Source organism: Bos indicus, chromosome 28 (genome assembly GCF_029378745.1).
Source record: "Bos indicus isolate NIAB-ARS_2022 breed Sahiwal x Tharparkar chromosome 28, NIAB-ARS_B.indTharparkar_mat_pri_1.0, whole genome shotgun sequence".
NCBI classification, from domain to species: Eukaryota; Metazoa; Chordata; class Mammalia; order Artiodactyla; family Bovidae; genus Bos; species Bos indicus.
In genome coordinates, this window is record NC_091787.1 from 39,443,476 (window position 1) to 39,466,674 (window position 23,199).

General features: G+C 36.4%; 1 protein-coding gene across 9 annotated transcripts in view; it reads left to right on the plus strand.

Moving 5' to 3' along the window:
- The window catches only part of CCSER2 (coiled-coil serine rich protein 2), a 156,164-nt gene that overhangs the window by 82,471 nt on the left and 50,494 nt on the right, over window positions 1-23,199 (plus strand). For 6 of the 9 annotated variants that reach the window (XR_002180088.2, XM_070782270.1, XM_070782271.1 and 3 more), the window contains 2 exons: window positions 4,967-5,162; window positions 22,246-22,329. The exons of 1 other annotated variant lie outside the window; for it this stretch is intronic. Coding sequence is in view for 6 of the 8 variants with exons in the window: in XM_070782270.1 (XP_070638371.1) it covers window positions 4,967-5,162; window positions 22,246-22,329 (280 nt within the window). In the remaining 2 variants the exon portion in view is untranslated. The remainder of the gene's footprint in view (window positions 1-4,966; window positions 5,163-22,245; window positions 22,330-23,199) is intronic. 2 more of the 9 variants (XR_002180089.2, XM_070782269.1) reach the window with 2 other exon arrangements.

Consider the following 23,199-nt stretch of genomic DNA (forward strand, 5'->3'; position numbering starts at 1 on the left):
CATGTCCATCATGTTGGTGATGCCATCCAACCATCTCATCCTCTGTCGTCCCCTTCTTCTGCCTTCAGTCTTTCCCAGCATCAGGGTCTTTTCCAGTGAGTCAGTTCTTCACATCAGGTGGCCAAAGTATTGGAGCTTCAGCTTCAACATCAGTCCTTCCAATGATTATTCAGGACTAATTTCCTTTAGGATTAACTGGTTTAATCTCCTTGCAGCCGAAGGGACTCTCAAGAGTCTTCTCCAACATCACAGTTCAAAAGTATCATTTCTTCGGTGCTCAGCTTTCTTTATAGTCTAGCTCTCACATCTATACATGACTACTGGAAAAGCCATAACTGACTATATGAACCTTTGTCAGCAACGTAATGTCTCTGCTTTTTCAATGTAATGTCTCTGCTTTTTAATGTTCTATTTAGGTTGGTCGTAGCTTTTTTTCCAAGGAGCAAATATCTTTTAATTTCATGGCTGCAGTCACCATCTGCAGTGATTTAGGAATCCCCCAAAATAAAGTCTCTCACTGTTTCCATTGTTTTCCCATCTATTTGCCATGAAGTGATGGGACCAGATGCCATGATCATAGTTTTCTGAATGTTGAGCTTTAGGCCAACTTTTCCCCTCTCCTCTTTCACCTTCATCAAGGGGCTCTTTAGTTCTTTGTTTTCTGCCATAAGGGTGGTGTCATTTGCATATCTGAGGTTATTGATATTTCTCCCAGCAATCTTGATATGCCAGTCTTGATATGCTGTGCTTCGTCCAGCCTGGCATTTCACATGATGTACTCTGCATATAAGTTAAATAAATAGGGTGACAAAATATAGCCTTGATGTATTCCTTCCCCAATTTGGAACCAGTCCGTTGTTCCATGGCCAGTTCTAACTGTTGCTTCTTGACAACATAACAGATTTCTCAGTAGGCAAGTCAGGTGGTCTGGTATTCCCATCTCTTTCAGAACTTTCCACAGTTTATTGTGATCCACACAGTCAAAGGCTTTGGTGTAGTCAATAAAGCAGAAGTAGATGTTTTTCTGGAACTCTGTTGCTTACCACGGATCAGTTGACTGTATGTATGGGTGAATTTTTGGACCCTCTCTTCTGTTCCATTAATTTTTTCATCTCTACCACAGTCTTGATTACTGTCAGTTGGTACAGAAAGTCTGTAAGACAGTATCAGTGTTCTGACTTTCTTCTTCTTCAGTATTGTATTGGTTATTCTGGGTCTTTGCCTGTTCATATAAACTTGAAAATCACTCTGTTAATATCCACATAATATCTTATTTGCATTTTAATTGAGATTATATTGAGTCTAGCATTAAAGAATAGATAACCATGATGTTAAAAATATATGTGTTTAACTTTTAATATACCATTTTTATTAATAGTGAAAAAAAAGCTAAAGGTTTTGTGAAGTCAAACTGTGATTGAAATTAGGAGATAAGTGAGAAAGCAAAATCCCCAAATCTCTCTCTTTCTCTCTTTCTCTCTCTCTCTCTCTCTCACACAGAGTATCTCCACTCACCATTCTAACCTATGAATCACAAATCTTCAGTTTCACATAAAAATCACATATCTTAGTCATAAAGAAGCTCTGATAGAAGTGGAGAAGAATGTAAATGTATGGATAGAGCCATATAATTTGGGGAGATTACTTTGAAATTGCAATAAGTGATTATGCAGCCAGGGGATTATTTGATGTGTGGATTGAATATCAGGTGCTGCTCTTGTATATGGTTTAAATTTAAATTGGTTTTGAAAAAGCTTATTTCTTGCAGATTCCTTTTTATAGTTATTGTGATCCTTTTTTTTGGTTGTTGTTGATTTTATTGGCTGTACTTATAGAATGATACTGATGATAGTGAGCATTTCATTCTTATGCTTCTTAACCACTGAGGTAATTTTTACCTTCATCCATACCTGTATTGGTTCAGTTCTTCATATCCACCAGCCTGTTTGGCCTGGGATTGACCACATAGGTTCTGCCTTTGCAAACACACTGCTCACCTTCCAGTGTTTTCTCCAAAGTAGCTTGAAGTCTTCTGCTGCTTTCATGACCTAATTTCTCTTCTAGAAGTCAGTGATTGTTAAAATTTGTACAGAAGTACAAATCTATGACTGTCAAGCTAACGTAGGTATTTTGTTCAGTCCTCTTTGGCTCATGTTTTTACCTCTCATTCTTTTTTAAAGATTGAGATTTTCCTTTGTGGACTGCATCGTCTTCTCAGAATGTGAAATCTCAAAATCTTCATTATCTTGTTTTTTCCTTCTGTTTTAAACAGTCTCTTTTTATTTTCTGAAAATAGCCTCTCATATATTTGCATTCTGTTTCAGTTTTTTCTTCTTCTGTCTTTGTACCTTCTCAATTATATTCATTTTTTCCCCCAGCAACCTTCAAATGGCCCTCATTGAGATGTTATGTTATTTCCAGCTTACTGTCATACGGTTTAGTAACAGTTTACACCCATATTAATAGAGCATTGTGTCAGGATTTATCAATTGGGTAATCTAGGAGAAGGGTATATGGCATTATAGTGTTCTGTTGACATTTGTGTTAGAAAAAATATTCAATATAAAGAAGTTAGAAATTATTGATAGTAATAATAGTAGTAATACATCAGTAATTGGTTTTTGCCTAACAATTATTATATATCAAGCACCATTCCAAGCACTTTAGCGTATATTATTGCCTCATTTAATCCTTTTACCAATCAAGTGAGATACTCTTATTCTCATTTTATAAGTCAGGAAAATGAAGCATAAAGTAACTTGCCCTTTGTGTTATATAGCTAGTGAGTGACAGAGCTGAGATTTGAACTCAGATAATCTGCATTAATTGGCTAATGTAAAAATGAATAAATCCTTGTTTTCAAAGGGCTTATAATCAGAGGTGACATGTATGTAGGTTTCTTTCATTTATGCTATAAAATAAGTTATGGATCATAAAACAGTTTTATCTAGTTGAAGGGCATTAAGACTTGGATGAGATACAAGTTTAGTTTTTGGTTTCATGGTGGAAGTATTAGAAATGCAACTTAAGGCATATGAACTTTATTTGGTAGGCGCTGGACAGCACTGAGAGACTCTATGGCCCAAAGATATTGAGTATTTTCAATAGCTAGTTACTATCAGCCAACATAACAACTTAAGTTCTAGGCTGAAGCTGTGTCTTTTACACTATTTTGGCTTCTCTAGGTGCCAGTTCTTTGTCCCCATATTCAGTTAGTGATCAAGACCTTTTGACCCTTCCTTCGAAATGTTTTTAATTCATCAGTTCCTTACATGTGGTTCATATTTATGCCTAAATCTAATATAAGCCATTATTCCATTCCTGATTCATGCTTTGGCAGTCTCTGGTAATTGGCTATGGATTAAAAAGTTGATCTGAGGGAGGCAGGTTTACTGAGGGATGAAGTAGAAGAATGAATTGGATTCAGGCTGTGTGTGGTCCCCTAAGCCATTTATGAGAGTCTTCTTGTCCCTGAAAAACACGCACTTTTGTGCCATTTCTTTTTATTTTCTTTTTCTAGAAAGCTTTCACCTTGCATTTCTGCCCAACTCAAACCTTGTACTTTATAGTTCATCCCAAGTTCTTTCCTATTCAAAAAAATTTCCCAAATTATGTCAGCTTTTTCTCCAGAAACATAACTCTTGTCTCTACTATTCATTTGCCAGGTGATTCTTTTTGTCTTACTACTTGAAAAATTTTTCATCACTCTGTATATATCTTGTCTATTCAGTTACGGATGGTAAAGTCATAGTAATAATTATCAGTATTTAAAATTTAATAATTCAACTATATTTTGAATCAACAAAGATAAAATAGTTAAATGTGAACAAATTAGGGTCTTATCTGTGGGTCAGCTATTTAAATGTTCTTAAAAATCTCTTTCTTGGGTTGAAAGAAAAATCAGGCCTGAAATCAAGTATGAGAAGTGGCTTCAGAGAAGAATAATTACCTTATGAAAACCAAGCTCATATTGAATATTTCAGAATTTAGAAATTTGGGAATATTTGTTAAAACCTAGAAAATTTATTAGAAAATGTATTTCTACTTTTGAAATTTAATGCATCCATGAATTTAACTTTAATCCTGATATGTTAATGTAGATGTTATATTGGAGAGAATGCTTTTTTAGTGTACTATTTTAAATATTGAAATTTTACATATATCACAAGTTCTTATATTAAAAACTAACTGGGATTATGTGTAATGTGAATGTAGTAATTTTTAGATTGCCATAGCTTTGACTGCTGGTTAAAACATTGTGTTTTTCATGTCCATGAAACACATTACCCCTAGTTTTTATTTCCTCTTATTCAACATGTGTGTTATTGTGTGGAACAAAGGAAACTTTAAAATTTTTTTAAAAAAATTTTAAAAAAGAGCAGGTATTTTTTAAGATAGTTTAAGATTAGGAAATATGTGGTGTGTTTAAGACTTTTGTAAAACCTTGTTTAATCTTTACTGGAAAAGATGGTTTATCAGCAATGTAAAAACAAAAGAAGAATAACACTATATTTGTCTTAACTATCTGCTGGAACTTCCCAGAAATAGGTACATCTAAACTGGGAATTAATGAGGGTAATAGCTAAAAAAAGATATGACATTTAAGAGAGTAACTAAAATTAAAAGCTAAAGATCAATCAGTGCAGAAAAGTAAAATAAATATAATTTTTTCCAGGCAAGGCCTTTCCCCAGAGGTTTTCTACTCTAGTTCCTAAGTAATCTTTACTTAATCAATGTGTAAAATACACAAAAGGAGGGAGTGCAGATGATAACTGTGTTAATGACAACTAGAATTGATTGAAATTTTCAGTGAAAACAAATTCACTATCTGAGATGAGTAAAAGTCAAAAGGCTCTGTGATAATAAATGATTTGTAATAATCACTGTAATAATTTCATAATCTTTATTACTTTCTGAAATTATATTGTATATCTTTTCCTTCCAACTTCTTCCCCTGCCCTTCCAGAGGCTCTCCCTATAGAGAATCTCCTTTGGGTCATTTTGAAAGCTATGGAGGGACCCCCTTTTTCCAGGCTCAGAAGATGTTTGTAGATGTACCAGAAAATACGGTGATACTGGACGAGATGACCCTTCGGCATATGGTTCAGGATTGCACTGCTGTGAAAACTCAGTTACTCAGGCTGAAGCGGCTGCTGCGCCAGGTTAGTACGTAGGGAACATTTCCAATGCTTGACATTTTCAATGGTAAATAGATTGACTTTACTTTGTTTTTAAAGTAAAGTTGAGTTTCTAATGACTATTTAGATTTGTGGAGAAATAATGGTCGTAAATAGTACCTAACAGAAACTCTTCTGAGAGCAAAAACACTTGAGGTTTTGCATGACGGTCTCTGTAAAGTCATCAACATTTATGAGCTATATAATATTTGGTGAGCTCTCTGCTTCTGTTTCCTCATTTTCATAGTACCTATGTTGTAAGGTTCTTAAGAGAGCTAGAGTTCATGGTTACAAATTGAGTGATTTAATACCTGAAACATAGTAGGTGTTCAGTCATCAGCGGCTGCAACTATGATTTCAGCTAAGTGAGAAATAAGAAACAGCATTTTATATAATCATAGTCACATAACCCCACTTTGGTTTGAAACCTTCAAGTTTAAACTTTCCCAGTCTTCTCATTTTTTTGGAGAAAACGTGGATTCAGAGCAGTGATGTGCTTGTCCACATGGTGAGCTGATAGTAGAAGCTGACTTCTGATTCAGTAGTATTTTCTTGATTTGAAAAGTTAACATATACATTTCCAATGTAAATAAAAAAACTAAGGAATAAAATACTAACTTTAAGTCAGGAATATCTTTAGTTTTAAATCTATATTTGTGTTTTGTAGACTGGGCAAGTTTAACTTAAAATTATGGTTGAGGAAGAACAGTCTGGATTCTCTGCATAACTTACTTTTTGAGTTACTGTCCTCAGGATTGTATGTTCTAGCTTGTTATGAGCAGGGACCACGTCTTAGAATTTCTGGTGGCCATCCAAACCATTTGGAGGCCGTTGAGATAAACGCTCAGTAAAGGCTATTTGAAATGAAATGTGGCTCCTCTGTTAGTAACTACAACTACTGTGAATGGTTTTATATTACTCAGTTATGGCTTTGCTGGACTGCTCTTCTCTATTCTTATAGATATTTGAGTATTTTGAATAGTCCCCCTTTTAAAAAAGATTTATTCATGTATTTTCGGCTTTTCGTTGCTATGCATGGACTTTCTGTAGTTGTGGCAAGGGGGGCGCTCCTCTCCATTGTGGTGCACGGGCTTCTCGTTGCGGTGGCTTCTCTCGCTGTGGAGCGCAGGCTCTAGGCTCACAGGGTCAAGAGCACTGGCTCAGTAGTTGTGGTGTACAGGCTTAGTTGCTCTGCCGCCTGTGAGATCTCCCTGCAGCAGGGATCGAAACCATGTCCCCTGCTTTTGCAGGAGGATTCTTAACCACTGGACCACTAGGGAAGCCCTGATATTTGACTGCCGTCTTAAGACACCTGTCTGTATAAGGCCAGGAGCAAGAAAGTGGAGAATCCTTTTCGGATCTGAGATTCTTAGATTTCTCTCGAGGCAGAAAGAGATTCAGTGATTCAAATACCCAGACACAGAGTTTATACCTTAGTATAACTGTAACTGCTACTGCTAAGTCACTTCAGTCATGTCTGACTCTGTGCAAGCCCACAGACAGCAGCCTACCAGGCTCCTCCGTCCCTGGGATTCTCCAGGCAAGAACACTGGAGTTGGTTGCCATTTCCTTCTCCAGTGCATGAAAGTGAAAAGTGAAAGTGAAGTCGCTCAGTCATGTCCGACTCCTAGCGACCCCATGGACTGCAGCCCACCAGGCTCCTCTGTCCATGGGATTTTCCAGGCAAGAGTACTGGAGTGGGTTGCCATTGCCTTCTCCGAACTGTAACTACGAGATACACCCAGACACAAAACAGGGTAAAGCTAGCTAACTCCAAATACATATTTAACACATTTCAGCTACTTCTCACCTCTTCTACCTTTTCTTTCCAATGTCTCTGAAGCTCCTGATCAAAAAATCTTCTAAAGATTTCAAATTGACTTCATCCTTTGTTTATGCAGTGAAAACAAAATTATGAGAAGAAAATTGCAGAATCTGTTTAGGATATCTTTAACATTTCCCAAAATGCTGATAGAAGTTAAAAAGCTGAATTAGTCCAGTATTTTGTATAACAGCCTCTTAATTTGTCCCTTTTAGTAATTATAAAAACTTCAGTGTGATACGTGTACATGGTTTTAAAAAAATCACATAGTATCCAGAAGCTTAATGAAAAAAGCAATATTTCTGTCCTTCTCCCCACTTGAGCCAGCCTTTTGTAATCTGAACAGGTTACTAAGTGTCTTTAAAATTATCATACACAGATTTCTTTCATCATCTTCTGGGATTGAGATTGTTATTTCTTGGATAATTTATCTTCTTTTTTCTTAGTTTGCTCTCATATTTAGCAGGAATATATCCTTAATTTACTTCCTAAGAGAGGGCAAATGGATGGTACTTTTTTTCTAGCTGATATGTCATTGAAATCTCTTATCTACTCTCATATTTAGTTTATAGTAATACTTTGGCAGGGATACTTTGGCTGGTATAGAAGTGAGTTTTTCCCTAGAAATTTGAAGTCACTTTTCTAGCATCCAGTTTAGCCACTGAGAAAAGTATACTACATTCTAATCCATCTTACTTTGTGTTTTGTCTGTTTTTAATCTCTCGGGGAGATTTTTAGCCTCTTATTTCTGGCATTCTGCAGTTTCCGTGATGTCCTGGGATTCAGATTTTGTTGTACTTGTTCGTATTCCACTTAATGATGGGTAATCGCTGAGTTTTATGAAGATTCATGTAGTGTGAAATTTCCTTAAGTCATTTCTATGATATTTTATTTATTCTGTTTTCTCTGGGTGTCTGAGTGTATCTTTCTGGAATTCTTGGTAGTCCAAACTAGAACTTATGAGTTAAGTTTTCAGTCTTTTTTTCTTTCATATTTTCCTTTTCTTTGAGTTTGACTATGTTTTCTGGTGTATTTCCTCACCTTCATATTCCAGCCCCCTATTTCTGTTGAATTACTTACCTTGGCAGTTGTATTTTCAGTTTCTAAGAGCTCTTTATTATAGCCTTTCATTTTTCATATGATTCAGTTCTTATTTTGTCTTATTTTGTTAGTAAATATATTAAGTAGCTTGTTTCTATTGTGTTTTGTTAAGATTTCTCAAGTTGCCTACATTATTATCTCTTTATAAATGGTCATTTTGTTTTTTATGTTTTAGTTTCTCTTTCTTTTGGAATATTTCTTCAGATATCTAATGAGTCTGTTGTTTATTACTATTTAAGATTAAAGGGTAACAAGTTGATCAGGACTCTTCACACATGGGTTGGCCTTGCCAGCTGGCGGCTCCACCTTACAGTGACATGTGGATATCAGTGGGCCTCAGTGCTCAGCTAAGCGGTGTGGGGCCTCATTGCTCAGCTAAGCGGCGTGTTTTGCCTTCTCAGGTTGTTACTGTTTCTCCAGAGAAGAAACTTCTGCTTTTTTCCCTTCTTGGAATAGAGGTAGAAGACTGAGAATCTACTCTTGCCTTATGCAGACTTCCAGTTAATTCTCATATTTCTAACCCACATGAGCATGAGTGGTTTTGCTCATCCGTTTTCTTCACTCTTAGTTCATTATTTTCCCTGTTTGCTTTTATCATATTATCACATTCAGCATCTGTTTTGACCTTGGAGTGAGAAATGAAAAATGTGGAGTAGTGAAAAGTACATGATGGTATCTCTTTGATATTTTTCTTTGGGATTACAAAATATTTGATCCTGATGATTCATACCTGTCTAGCTATTTGATCCTGATGATTCATACCGTCTCCCTGGCACGAGCCTGAGTGTTTTATGAACTATCAGGTATGCCATACAAATGTTTTGTTTTGTTGTTTCCTCTCAGCTCCAGTGTTGAGAATAAAGCCAGTAGTGTGTCTCTCACATAATTCTCTTGTCTGTCGGTCTCTGTCTCTCTCTTTGTTCCTCTCTCTCTCGCTGTCTCTGTGTGGGGGGGAATGGATACATGGATGCAGTGCCAGGTGGATGGACTGTTTACAGCAGCAGCTTCCTCTGTGAGTGCACTAAGAGTTGAGGAGCTGCTGAATGATTGCCACGTGGTGGCAGAGAACCACAGAAAAGTCAGGGAACTCAAGCTTCTCTATCCCCAGACTTTTTTCATCATAACAGGAAAACTAAGTTCATGAAATATACATAAAAGGAGCGTATACAGCATAAGGGTACCCTTTAATGAATAACATTACACGGTTGTATACTCACCATCCAGGTTAAGGAATGAGACAGTAAGAAGTGTTCATTCTTCATTGCAGTATCTTCCCTTTCCAGAATCTAGTACTTCCCTTGTTTCTTTTTCTGTTAATTTTTGACCATCTTTGTTGGCTCAGATGGTAAAGCATCTGCCTGCAATGCAGGAGACCCAGGTTCGTTTTCTGGGTCGGGAAGATCCCATAGAGAAGGGAATGGCAACTCACTCCAGTATTCTTGGCCTGGAGAATTATGGACAGAGGAACCTGGCAGGCTACAGTTCTGGGGTCACAGAGTCCGACATGACTGAGTGACTAACACTTTCACTGTCTGTGTCCCTGTAAATATACTACTTTTGTCTTTTAGAACTTTGTATAAATGAAATTATACTGTAAGTATTACTCTGTGAATTGCTTCTTCCATTTAGCATTTTATTTAAGGTTCTTTGATATTTATATTTAGTTCTGCTTCATTAATTTTCATTTTTTAGTCTCCAATTCTAAACAGTTTCTTTCTCCATTTTACTATTGATGTCCATTTTGGTTTTTTTCAGGTTTTTTTTTTTTTTTTTTTTGCTATGACAAATGACATGAAGTATTCCTGGTATACATGTGTGAAAATTCGTCTGGAATAACTAACTAGGAGTGGAATTTCTCTGTCATGGGGCATAGAAATATTCCAGAAATATGAAGCTGTTTCCCCAAATTGTTCAATCTGTTTGAGCATAGAAATATTCTAGAAATATGAAGCTATTTCCCCAAATTGTTCAATCTGTTTCATTCTTTTCAAGTAGTAAATACTTTTTTTGCATTGTTCTACATCTGAGCAGCACTTGGTATTATCAGACTTCTTAATTTTTGTCATGTGATGGGACTCTAGTGCTGTTTAATTGTGGCTTTATTCTGCATTTCAAAATCAGGAAAATTTGAAGTATTGACACATTACTACCATTTAATCCTCAGAGCCTGTTCAGATTTTGCCATGTGTCTTGGGGTTCAGTTCAGTTCAGTCACTCAGTCGTGTCTGACTCTTTGTGACCCCATGAACTTTAGCATGCCAGGCCTCCCTGTCCATCACCAACTCCCGGAGACCACCCAAACCCATGTCCATTGTGTCAGTCATGCCATCAAACCATCTCATCCTCTGTCGTCCCCTTCTCCTCCCACCTTAAATCTTTCCCAGCATCAGGGTCTTTTCAACTGAGTCAGCTCTTCGCATCAGATGGCCAAAGTATTGGAGTTTTGGCTTCCACATCAGTCCTATCAATGAACACCCAGGACTGATCTCCTTTAGGATGGACTGGTTGGATCTCCTTGCAGTCCAAGGGACTCTCAGGAGTCTTCTCCAACACCACCACAGTTCAAAAGCATCAATTTTTCAGCGCTCAGCTTTCTTTATAGTCCAACTCTCACATCCATACGTGACCACTGTTGACAAAATAATGTATCTGCTTTTTAATATGCTGTCTAGGTTGGTCATAACTTTCCTTCCAAGGAGTAAGCGTCTTTTAATTTCATGGCGGCAGTCACCATCTGCAGTGATTTTGGAGCCCATAAAAATAAAGTCAGCCACTGTTTCCACTGTTTCCCTATCTGTCTTGATGTAGTATTCTTTATAACAGAAAGATCTGGTTTATCATCATACGTTGCTTTTAAAAATTATCATGTTTTTGTGCTGCTAAGTCGCTTCAGTCGTGTCCGACTCTGTGCAACCCCATAGATGGTAGCCCACCAGGCTCCTCTGTCCCTGGGATTCTCCAGGCAAGAACACTGGAATGGGTTGCCATTTCCTTTTCCAGTGCATGAAAGTGAAAAGGGAAAGTGAAGTCGCTCAGTCTGCCCGACTCTTAGCGACCCCATAGACTGCAGCCCACCAGGCTCCTCCGTCCATGGGATTTTCCAGGCAAGAGTACTGGAGTGGGGTGCCATTGCCTTCTCTGATCATGTTTTTGTAGATTTCTTCAAACTGTGGTACTTCCTCAGTTTTCTTTTCACTTTGATGACCATAATATATTTACTCTTTTAACCAATTCTCCTGACTGTAATCAGCTTCTCACCGCCTCTCCTATACACTTGACCTCCTCACCTCTCTAAGATTCTGAATCTCCGTGCCTGGCTGCTCTCCTGTGTGTACCTTCCTCACCCTACTTGGGCTCTGACTCCTTGTCAGTCTCATGGATTCTGACACACCACACCAGTCTCCTCTTCCTGTGGATGCCACCTCACTCTGCTTGGGCTTGACACTACAGTTGTCAGTTGATGCCTGCACTTGGGTGCCTTCTTAACCCTACTTGAGTCTGATACCTGACACTGGGCCTTTTCCTGCAGAGATGCCCTCTTCATGAGACTTGAGCTCTTGTAGCTCTCTAAAGGCCCTCCTGGGGGAGTGTGCCCACTCCACGCCACTCTGCTTAGACTTACAGCCCACACCAGACTGTACATATATCCTCCTCTTTCTGTTCAGATTTGACTCTTGTATCAAATTATTCTCCCATCCCCTCTGTGTATGCCCTTTTCAGTCTTTTAAGCTCTGACATGCCTTGGTAAGCTGGCCACTGTCAGGGACCTGTTTTTCAGCCTCCTTAGATTCTGAAACCCTGTGCTGGGCTGTCCTTTTTGGTTGGAGACGTATTTATTTATTTACTTTTGCCTCATTCAGGAAGATAAAGGAAAGTGAGGAGGAAAAAGAAGCTAATTTTTAAAAAATGATTGACTTTATCAAGGTAAAATTTGCATTCAAATGATTGTGCCTATTTTAAGTATATAATTTGAGTTTTGATGAATATATACACCTGTGTGACCTCTACCACAACAATCCAGATATAGGACATTTCTGTTGCTGCTACAATTCTCTCACGTCCCTTCATAGGCGGTCTTCTCTCAAACCTGGCGCAGCAGCTATTGCCCTGCTTTCTGTTACTAAGGTTTTGTCCTTTCTAGAATTTCATCTGAAAATTTTGTCTTCCTCTAAACTATACAGTGTGTTCTTTTTTGTTGCTGGATTTTTTTCACTCACCATAATGATTTTGATAATCATCTGTGTTTGTGAGTTTCAGTATATTAGTTTTTATTGTTGGATAACATTCCATTATGTGTGTGTGTATACCACAGTTTTATTTTCATCCATTTACTTGTTGATAGACATTTGAATTGTTTTTAGTTGTGGGTTAATTGAGATAATATTAAATTTCTAGAATAATGATGAAAGTTAATAATAACAGATGTATTCAAAAATTAGAATTTGAATTCAGGACATTTTTTCCACTTGTCTGTTGTGTGATCTTGGATAAGTTAAATTACTTAAACTTCCTATGCCTAGATTTCCTTATAACAGAAGTAGAAATGATAATAGCTCCTGTTTCAGGACTGTTGTAAAGAAAACATGAGGAAATTTAGTCAAGTGCTAAGCATAGTGTCTGATGCATAGAAAGTAGTTAATAATGTTAGCTGTTGTAATACTGACAGTAGCAACATCAATAATGATAAAAATGTGAAGGTCAAGGATTTTTAATTACTTGCATTGCTTATAATTTTATGTAGCTGCCTAAAAAGCTAATTCTGTTTACTTTAGAATCCACTGATTGTTATTTCATCATTCAGTATACTTTATAAAGCACTTGTTGAGTTTCAAGGATTGTGCTGGTAATGAAGATAAAAAGAAGGAAGATGTAATTCTTGTCCTGTGTCTAGTGCATTGTTCTTAAAACTATATGTTACAGCTGGTTAGTAGATTTGGAAATAAATTTTGTTCATTGTAATTATTTTTCCTAATAAAGTAGAATACTATAGAAACTATGCTGTGCTTAGTCGCTCATTTGCATCCAAATCTTTGCGACCCTGTGGACTGAAGCCCACCAGGCTCCTCTGTCCATGCGAATTCTCCAGGCAAGAATACTGGAATGGGTTGCCATGCCCACCTCCAGGGGATCTTCCTAACCCAGGCATCGAACCCAGGTCTCCCACATTGTAGGCATATTCTTTATAGTCTGAGCTACCAGGGAAGCCCAAGAACGCTGGAGTGGGTAACCTATCCCTTCTCCAGGGAATCATCCCAACCCATGAATTGAGCTGGGGTCTCTTGCTTTGCAGGCAGATTCTTTACCAGGTGAGCTACCAGGGAAGCCAGCAAACTCAGATGGTTTGAAGAGTTAAATATTTTTTTAAATGTAGAAAAATTAGAAGAAATCTACAACTAGTATTTTTTAATGGCAAAATAAACCTATAGAAAAAGATATCTATATGTACAAGTTAAACACTTAGGTTTAATAAAAAGGTTTATTATTGAAATTTATAATGAAATTTATAAATAAGGTTTGCTTAGAATATTACAGATTTTAGCCATATATAACAATGTTCTAGTCAATTTAAATGTCAGTAAAATTTTTGTTTTGAAAATGTCTTTGCCCCAAGCACCTGTGAGGATCAACTCATTTCTTAAACTCTTATTGAAAATCAGGCTTTATGATTATATTTTTATAATCTTTCCAAATATAGTTTGAATCATTAGATTTTAAATCCCATAGGTGAATTACAGTATTACTCAAAAATTTATCTTAGCGCACATTCTACAGTTTGTGTGATATGATACGATGTTCGTCCATTTACCTCTGCTATTTAAAAAAGTGACTTATGAAAAGAAAATGAAAAAAATCTCTCCCCTTCCTCCACTCCTTTTCCTAGGATGCCTCTTGTGATTGTGTTGTAGCATATCAGAAACACAAGGGAGCTTTGTTGACATCACTGATGCTGCTTGTCAGCAGAGATTGGTCAGTGCTGCCAGGCTTTTGGTTAGTTCATTTCAAGTGTCCATGTCCATTGCAGCCGCCTTGGAACTGATAGGAAGATCACAATTTTTGGAAACTAATGGAAGACCCACCTGGGTAAGATGGAATTTGTTACAGGGTTTCCTACATGTTAATATGTGAAGAGTTTAAATATTAGAACAAAAGTTTTCCTTTATGCTTTGCTGAAAAAGAAAAATGGAAGATGGTGGAAGTCTTCCTCTTAGAACAGAGGAAGGTGTACCTGTCTTTTTGAATCTTTAGTAAAATACTAATGACATAAGAGTTAATCAACTTAAGGTTAATTGCATTCAGAGCTCAGAAATCCTAACTAGGACTTCCTTGGTGGTCTAGTGGTTAAGACTTTGACTTCCAATGTAGGGGTCGTGGGTTCCATTCTTGGTTAGGGAACTAAGATCTCACATGCCTCATGGCCAAAAACCCAAAATATAAAGTGCAAGCAATATTGTAACAAAGTCAATTAAGACTTAAAAAAAAATCCTAACTAGAACCCACAGAAACTGCTGAAACACTTCACTTAGTAAAGCAGCCAGAATACTTGGATAATCAGTTAACTATGAATTGTTTACTTTTGTGCAGTGATGTGTTACAGTTTTTATGTTTTTGCATCTATGCATTTATTAAATATGTTTATTCCAAATGCTTAGAACAGTGCCCAACACTGGTCAAGAAACGCTAGCTCCTTAGGTGGTGCTAGTGGTAAAGAACCTGCCTGCCAGTTCAGGAGACATAAGAGACATGGGTTTGATCCCTGGGTCAGGAAGATCCCCTGGAGGAGAAAATGGCAACCCACGCCAGTATTTTTGCCTGAAATCCTATTGACAGGGGAGCCTGGAGGGTTATAGTCCATGGGGTCACAAAGAGTCAGACGTGACTGAAGTGACTGAGCACGGCCCTAGTATGTATAATATGAAGCATGAACATTGCATCCATGGTTGTTATTCAGTGATTTTTAAAAAGAGAATGTTTTCTGTACATTTTATGATTCCCTCCCCCCATCCCCAAAGCTTAAAAAGACTTGTCTCAAAATGTTTCCTAATTTTGGCCTGAATACTTTTCATCTAAGTCAAGGTTTTATAGACAGTACTACTATTATTTAGTGTCAAAGTTATTTGGAGGGTATGTGGTTTTATTATAGATAGAATTGGAGATTATGTTCATGATCTTTAAACTCTTGTGCTTTGATGGAAATAATAGCCTTTCCTTCTTTGATCCCTTGAATCTATAACATTAGCCTGATAAAAATTGGAAGGCTCTAAGACATGCGTTTGAGACATGTGGTTGTTCAGTTGCTCAGTTGTGCCCATCTCTTAGCAATATACCGATAACTTTAAACATTAATGAATCCTAGTTGTCTTGGGCCGTGCTATAAATTTATTTTATTTAGAAGAATTTTTTTTAATTTTCAAAAATGCAGGTTTGGTATACAGGACTTCTTTTCTAATTAATTTCTAATCTGGTGGCTCAGCAGTAAAAAAAAAAAAAAAAACAACATGCCTGCAATGCAGGAGCTAATGGGATCAGTCCCTGGGCTGGGAATATCCCTTGGAGAAGGAAATGGCAACCCACTCTAGTATTCTTGCCTGGGAAATCACATGGACAGAGGAGCTTGGCGGGCTACAGTCTATGGGGTTGCAAAGAGTCAGACTTGACTTAGCAATTAAACAACAACAAATCTTAAAACATTAATAGTAAAGAATAATGTCTATAGGATATAAATTCTTTGGAAGGTATTGATATTTCCTTTGTGTCCTAAAGCAAAACTTTGGAAACTTTTGAAAACTTTTCCTTTGGCCATATAGTAAATATGTTTTAACCCTTTTAGATAAGAGGCAAAATTGATGTTATATTTGTTGTTCAGTCACTCAGTCGTGTCCGACTCTTTCCGACCCTGTGGATTGCAGCTCGCCTAGCTTCCCTACCCTCCATTATCTCCGGCTTCTGTCACCCCCACTCTTCATGCCCTTAATCTTTCCCAGCATCAGGGTCTTACTCACTGACTCAGCTGTTTGTATCAAGTGGCCAAAGAATTGGAGCTTCAGCTTCAACACCATTCAGTGAATATTCAGGGTTGATTTTCTTTAAGGTTGACTGGATTGATCTCCTGCAGTCCAAGGGACCCTCAAGAGTCTTCTCTTTCAAACACCACAGTTGGAAAGCATTCTTGGCAGTCAGCCTTCTTTATGGTCCAACTCTCACATCCTTACATGACTACTGGAGAAATCATAACTGTGACTATATGGGCCTTTGTTGATAAAGTGATGTCTCTGCTTCTTAATACACTATCTGGACTTGTCATAGCTTTTCTTCCAAGGAGCGAGCATCTTCTAATTTCATGGCTGCAGTCACTGTCTGCAGTGATGTTAGAGCTCGAGAAAACAAAGTCTGTCACTGTTTCCATTTTCTTCCCCATCTATTTGCCATGAAGTGATGGGACTGTATGCCATGATCTTAGTTTTTGGAATGTTGAGTTTTAAGCCAGTTTTTTCACTCTCCTCTTTCAACTTTCATCAAGAGGCTCTTTAGTTCCTCTTCACTGTGTGCCATAAGGGTGGTGTCATCTGCATATCTGAGGTTATTGATATTTCTCCCGGCAGTCTTGATTCCAGCTTGTGGTTCATCCAGCCCAATGTTTTCACATGATGTACTCTGCATATAAGTTAAATAAGCAAGGCATCAACATATAGCCTTGATGTACTCCTTTCCCATTTTGAACCAGTCCGTTGTTCCATGTCCGGTTCTAACTGTGGCTTCTTGACCTGCATACAGACTTCTCAGCAAGCAAGTAAGGTGGTCTGCTAGTCCCATCTCTTTAAGAATTTTCCACGGTTTATTGTGATCCACACAGTCAAAGGCTTGAGTGTAGTCAATGAAACAGAAGTAGATTTTTTTTCTGGAATTCTCTTGCTTTTTCTGTTATCCAGCAGATGTTGGCAATTTGATCTCTGGTTCCTCTGCCTTTTCTAAATCCAGCTTGTACATCTGGAAGTTCTAGGTTTATGTACTGTTGAAGCCTAGCAGTGTGTGTGTGTGAAGTGAGCCTGTGAGTTGTATGGTAGTTTGAAGAATCTTTGGCATTGCCCTTCTTGGTAGTATTACACTGTATACATATGTCATAGTCTGTTTATCTGTTTAGCAGTTGAAGGATATTTGTGTCTTTTCCCAGTTTTTGGCAATTATGAATAAAGCTACTATAAACATTCGTGCACAGATTTTCATGTGAGGATGTTTTAATTTCTTACCTGGGCATGGGAATGCTGGTTGATAAGTATATATCTAACTTCTTGAGAAATCAGCAAGCTGTTTTCCAAAGTGGTTATTTGATTTTGTATTCCTACCACGATTAATGAGAGTTCCAAGTGTTCTGCATCCTGGTCCACACTTGATATTGTCAATATTTTTCAAAAGCCCTTCCCATAGTTATGCATTGGTATCTCACTCTGGTTTTAATTTGCATTTGCCTAATGACTAATGACATTTAGCATCTTTTCTTATGCTTATTTTCCAATTGTATATCTTCTTTTGTGAAGTGTCTATTTTTTTTCTAACAAAATTTTTGTTTTATTTTTGATTATTAATAGTTCTTTATATATGTTTTTTATCAGTTATGTAAATGATGAGATAAATGGATATTGAAAAATTGAATGTACTTTTTGGGCAAGTATTTAAAATTTGAGTTAATGAAGTCAGTTAAAAACCCTAGATTTTCACATCATCATTTTTGTTGTTGCTCTTGTTAAAAGCAGTCACTTTATAAATGCCTTTTGCCTGTTTTGGTGATGGTTTGCAGTTGTCAAAAAACCTGCTTTGGCTTCATTGATTTCTTCTTTCCCCCTGCATGTTTTAAATTGGCTTCACTGATTTATGTTTCTTGATTTTCAATTTCATTAATTTCCATACTCTATTATTTTCATCTTTCTGTTTGTGCTGGCTTTATTTCGCTCCAGTTATGGATTTGACAACTTTGCTTTAATATAAGTATCTGGTACAATAATTTTTCCTTCTAAGCACTGCTTTGATTGCGGTCCACAGATTTTGATACGTGGTTTCATTTTCCTTTCAACTCAAAATATTTTCTTATTTACCTTGGTACTTCTTTTGACCCATGGATCAAGGAAGTATCTTGTTACTTTCTGTTTGAAGACTATTTTTCTGGTTTTGACTTTCTAGTTAACATTCCATTATGTTCAGAGAGCACATTCTATTTTCTATTCTTTTAAATTGAACTATTCAAATATGTAGGTTCATGTCTTTCACCAGATATGAAGTGTATTTATCCATTATTTCTTCAAAAATTTTTGCCCCGAGCCCTACCTTCTATGACTTGAGTGATATAAATATTAGATCTCTTGTTGTTGTCCTATAACTCCTGCACCAAGCTCTTTTTTACCCCTCCCCCATCTTTTTTTGTCTTTATTGTTCAGATTGGATTTCTGTTGATCTATCTTTATGTTCAATGTGTAACTCAAATGCTGGTACTGTATTTAGTCCATCTAAGTACCATAGTGTTTAGTGCATCTAGTATTTAATGCATCTAGTGCATTAAACATTTTTGGGTGTTGAATCTTTGCAGTTCTGACACTGTCATTTTCCACTTTGTGTGTTACGTCTTTGCTGAGACTTTCTCTTTCTGTTCCCTTTAAGAGTTCACCCTTTTGGAGAATTTTTATAATAGCTCTATTAAAATCTCTTGTAGTTAATTTTAATTTTTTTTGTTATTTAATTTTAACTTTTTAATTTTGTCATTGATGTTAATTGTCTTTTTCTGTGTGTCTTGAGGTTTTCTTTCTTTGTACATTGAGTAGTTTTGGAGTAAATCTTAGACACTTAAATGTTGTATTATGAGACACTTAATATTGTTTAAAGTTTATGGAGAATGTTGTTTTTTTTTTCCTTTTAAGCAGATAGATTATTTGGTTGGGATCACACAGCAAGTTCTGATTAGCCACCTTTGGGTTGTGGTTGTAATGTCAGTTGTTTCCAAAGCCTTTGCCATGCCTGCCAGGTCTGTTTTGAGTGTACACCTTCCAGTGGGCAGCTTGGAACCTGGGCAATGTGGTCTTGGTTTATTTCTCAGAGTCTTTGAAATGCTTCTTAGGATCAGATCCAAGCAAGTGTGATACTCAAGAGTGGTGAACCTAGAAGTTTATATACAATTTTCTAGAGTTACTTTCTTCATGACATCCTGGTATTTTCTATTTCTATGGGCTTGCCTTTTTATTCCTCTACAGTGAAAGTTCCTGTTCTACTGCACACTTCCCACAACTAAATCCATGTCCAAGGCAAAGCGGTGTGAGCTTGTGTTGTCTCCTATTCCTTGTGGTTCCTGCTTTGCAGTGGCCAGGAAGGTATTGTAGATGTTGGAAAATAAATCGTTTTATAGTTCCTCTTTTCTCAAATATATACTTATATATAGGACTGGCCTTGTTTTTTTTTTAACTTTTAAAACATTTTGTATTGGGGTATAGCTGATTTATATTGTTGTGGTAGTTTGAGATGAACAGTGGAGGGACTCAGCCATCCATATACATGTATCCATTCTCCCCCAGACTCCTCTCCCATCCAGGCTGCCACATAACCAGAGTTCCACGTGCTGTGCAGTAGGTTATCCATTGTATATAGTTGGTTATGCATTTTAAATGTAGCAGTGTGTACAGGCAACCATAGGTTCATTCTCTAAGTCTGTGAGTCTCTTTCTGTTTTGTAGGTAAGTTCATTTGTATAGTTTTTTTTGTTTTTTTTTTAGATCCTACATACAAGTGACTGTTGTATGACATTTTTCCTTCTCTGTCTGACTTACATCACTCATTATGACAGTCTTTAGGTCAGTCCATATTGCTGCAAATAGCGTTATTTCATTCTTTTTAATGACTAATATTCCACTGTATATATACCACAACTTCTTTATCCATTTCTCTGTCAGTGGACATTTAAGTTGATTGCATGTCTTTGCTATTGTAAACAGTGCTGCAGTGAACACTGAGGTGCATGTATCTTTTCAGATCATGTTTTTCTCCAAATATATGCTGAGGACTGGATTGCAGGGTCATATGGCAGATCTATTTTTAATTGTTTAAGGAACTCTGTACTCTTTAGTGGCTGTACCAATTTACATTCCACCAACAGTGTAAGAGGGTTTCCTTTTCTCCACATCCTCTCCAACATTTATTGTTAGTGGATTTTTTTGATGATAGTCATTCTGGCTGGTGTGAGGTGATATATCATTGTAGTTTTGATTTGCAGTTCTCTAATAATTAGCTATGTTGAACATCTTTTAACGTGCCTCTTGATCATCTGTATGTCTTTGGAGAAATTCTGTTTAGTTTTTCTGCCCATTTGTCAATTGAGTTGTTTGTTTTGATATTGTTAAGCCTTGTGAGCTGTTTGTAAATTTTGGAGACTAACCCCTTGTTGGTCACATCATTTGCAAATATTTTCTCCCAATCTGTGGATTGTCTTTTCATTTTGTTTTTTGTTTCCTTTGCTGTGCAAAAGCTTTAGAGTTTAATTACGTCCTCTTTGTTTATTTTTGTTTTTATTTCCATTATTCTGGGAGTTGGCTCAAAAAGGATATTGCTGCGATTTATGTCAGAGTGTTCTGCCTGTGTTTTCCTCTAGGAGTTTAATAGTGTCTGGTCTCACATTTAGGTCTATAATCCACTTTGAGCTTATTTTTGTGTGTGGTGTTAAAGAATGATCTAATTTCTTTCTTTCTTCTTTTTTTTTTTTGTGTGTAGCTGTCTGGTTTATAGGACTGGCTCTGTTTTTATAGTTCAAGGCAGAGATAAACTTTACTAAAATGAGTCTTGTAAATTCCTTACTTCTTTAAAAAACATTTTTAATGTGTTCTGTGAACATTTGTTATTCATTAGGATGTTGGATTCTTTCTCAGGTTGAATCCTTAATGTCTGTGGCATCACCAATAAAAATGTAATTTATCTCTGCTGGAGATTTGACAAAGGCTAATACTTCACTGTCAGTCACTCTTACTTGTTGAGTTTTTCTAAATACTCATTCCTAGGCCCCATCACTAGAGTTTCTGATTCAATAGGTATATATAGTACCATAACCTTTTAACACTTCTCTGTTCCAGTGTAGGAGATTGCCATGTTTGGGAGATTTCCTTCAGGAGAGAGAGGTGCTATGGTAGTGCTCCTTGAAGGCTGTTGATTCAGTGGGTATCACAAGGCAGCCAGGTGCCATATGAACAAATAAGGTATTGAGTTGCAATTGTACCGCATTGGTCAGGGTCTAGGTCCCTCACCATCATCCCAGGCATATTCTTAGTTCATCTTTTTTAAGGTTGTCTGTGAATCATTGGACATGCCATGTTTTATCTGATTATTCCTAAACTATTTCAGCAAGAGGTAGGACTTAATGATACCCTGTTATTTTTTAAAAAATTGTGTTTAAGGACAAAAACTTTAATTTTTTCAATTTTTTAAATTGAGGTATAGCATTTATCAAGTAAAGTGCTTAAAGGTGTACCAGTCTTAAGTGTAAAGCTTGTACTTTTCACTTGTATGTACCCATGTAACTGCCATACAGAGAGGACACAAAACATTTCCAGCATGTTTATGGGTTATAATGCACTTTACTGTCAATAACTCCTTTCTCCTAAGTCAGCCACTGTTCTGATTTTTAGCACCATAAATTAATTCTACCTCTTCTCAAACTTGATAGAGTCATGCAGTATGTATACTCATGTGTCTTCTATTCAAATGTTTTCTGTGGTCAGCTCTTTTTGAGTCATTTAATATTATTGTTTCTGACTCCTTTGTACTCAAAGCACTAGATCTGATTCAAATTAGATTTAATTTGACTTTTATTTTACATTTTTCATAGGTGGAGTAATCTTAACATTTTTAAGGAATTGTCCTATATTTCTTTTCTCATTCTAAAACTTTCAGTGGCTTTCTCACCGTCAGCTTACATAGTGAATGTTCCACAAAATATTCTTTCTTGAACTCTGTTGTTTCCTCTTCTACGTTTGTTTCTACCAGTGCATGGAGGTAAAAAGGAGATTTCTAAAATCTTAATTGATTACCATTCTAGCATTTGGTCTGGGGTGAGTTCAGGTTGAGCAGAATGTCTGCAGTTAATTGTATTACTCTTGCGTTTTCCTTTTCTTCTTTCTGACAGCATGATGGAAGTGGTTCATTGCATGATGTTCAACTCTCATTGCCATCTAGTCCAGAACCAGAAGATGGTGATCAAATATGCAAGGTATGATGACTAGGTAGTCATGCTGAATTAAAAAAAAATTATTACTAAAATTATAAAGCAATAATAAAACTTTTAATAATAAATATATTTAAACCTGCAACTTTGTTGTCTTGGGTTTTGGTCAGATTTGCTTTTCACTTTTACTAACTTTTTAAGTTAAATTGATATCCCTGTGGTACTTTAATTTGAGTTTGTTTTATCAGTTGGATAGTAATCTGTCCCAATATTAATATTGGTGCAGGATTCTTTTTTAAAAATTAATTAAATCTTTTTTTTTCAGAATTGTATGAATAACAATTTAAAATATGACTACCAATAAAAATTAAAACTGTTAATAGGTACTTCTCATATATATATGTGTGTGTGTGTATATATATAATCACAATATTGAAGAACTTTTAGGTGAAAATGACATTTTTTTATGTTGAAAGATATATAGAATGCAGATGCATTTTGTACTTGAAGGTATATTTTTTTATAGTTCTCATCTTTAGGTCTAGTTTTAGTTGAAGAAAGATTTTTTTTTTTTATCTTCCTGAATCACATATTTATTTCTTAAGGACATACAAGTATTCTTGTCTTTCCTAGTTCCAGGTAAAATTATTGTTTCCTTTCACATTCTGTTTTCAAAGTATTCTAGTCAGTGTGTTCTACTTGTCTGTAGTAACAGCCTCAAAATATTGGTGGCTTACAATAACAAAAGTTTATTTCTTTTTTTATTTGTTTTTAACAGAAGTTTATTTCTTACTTATTATTTCTCATTATGTTGCATTTTGGTTGTAGATTAGTGAGACTTCATGTTTTTTCTTCTTTCTGGGATTCTGGATGAAGGTCATGCTTTTTGTACCTGAGGGAACGTAGCATTGGCAG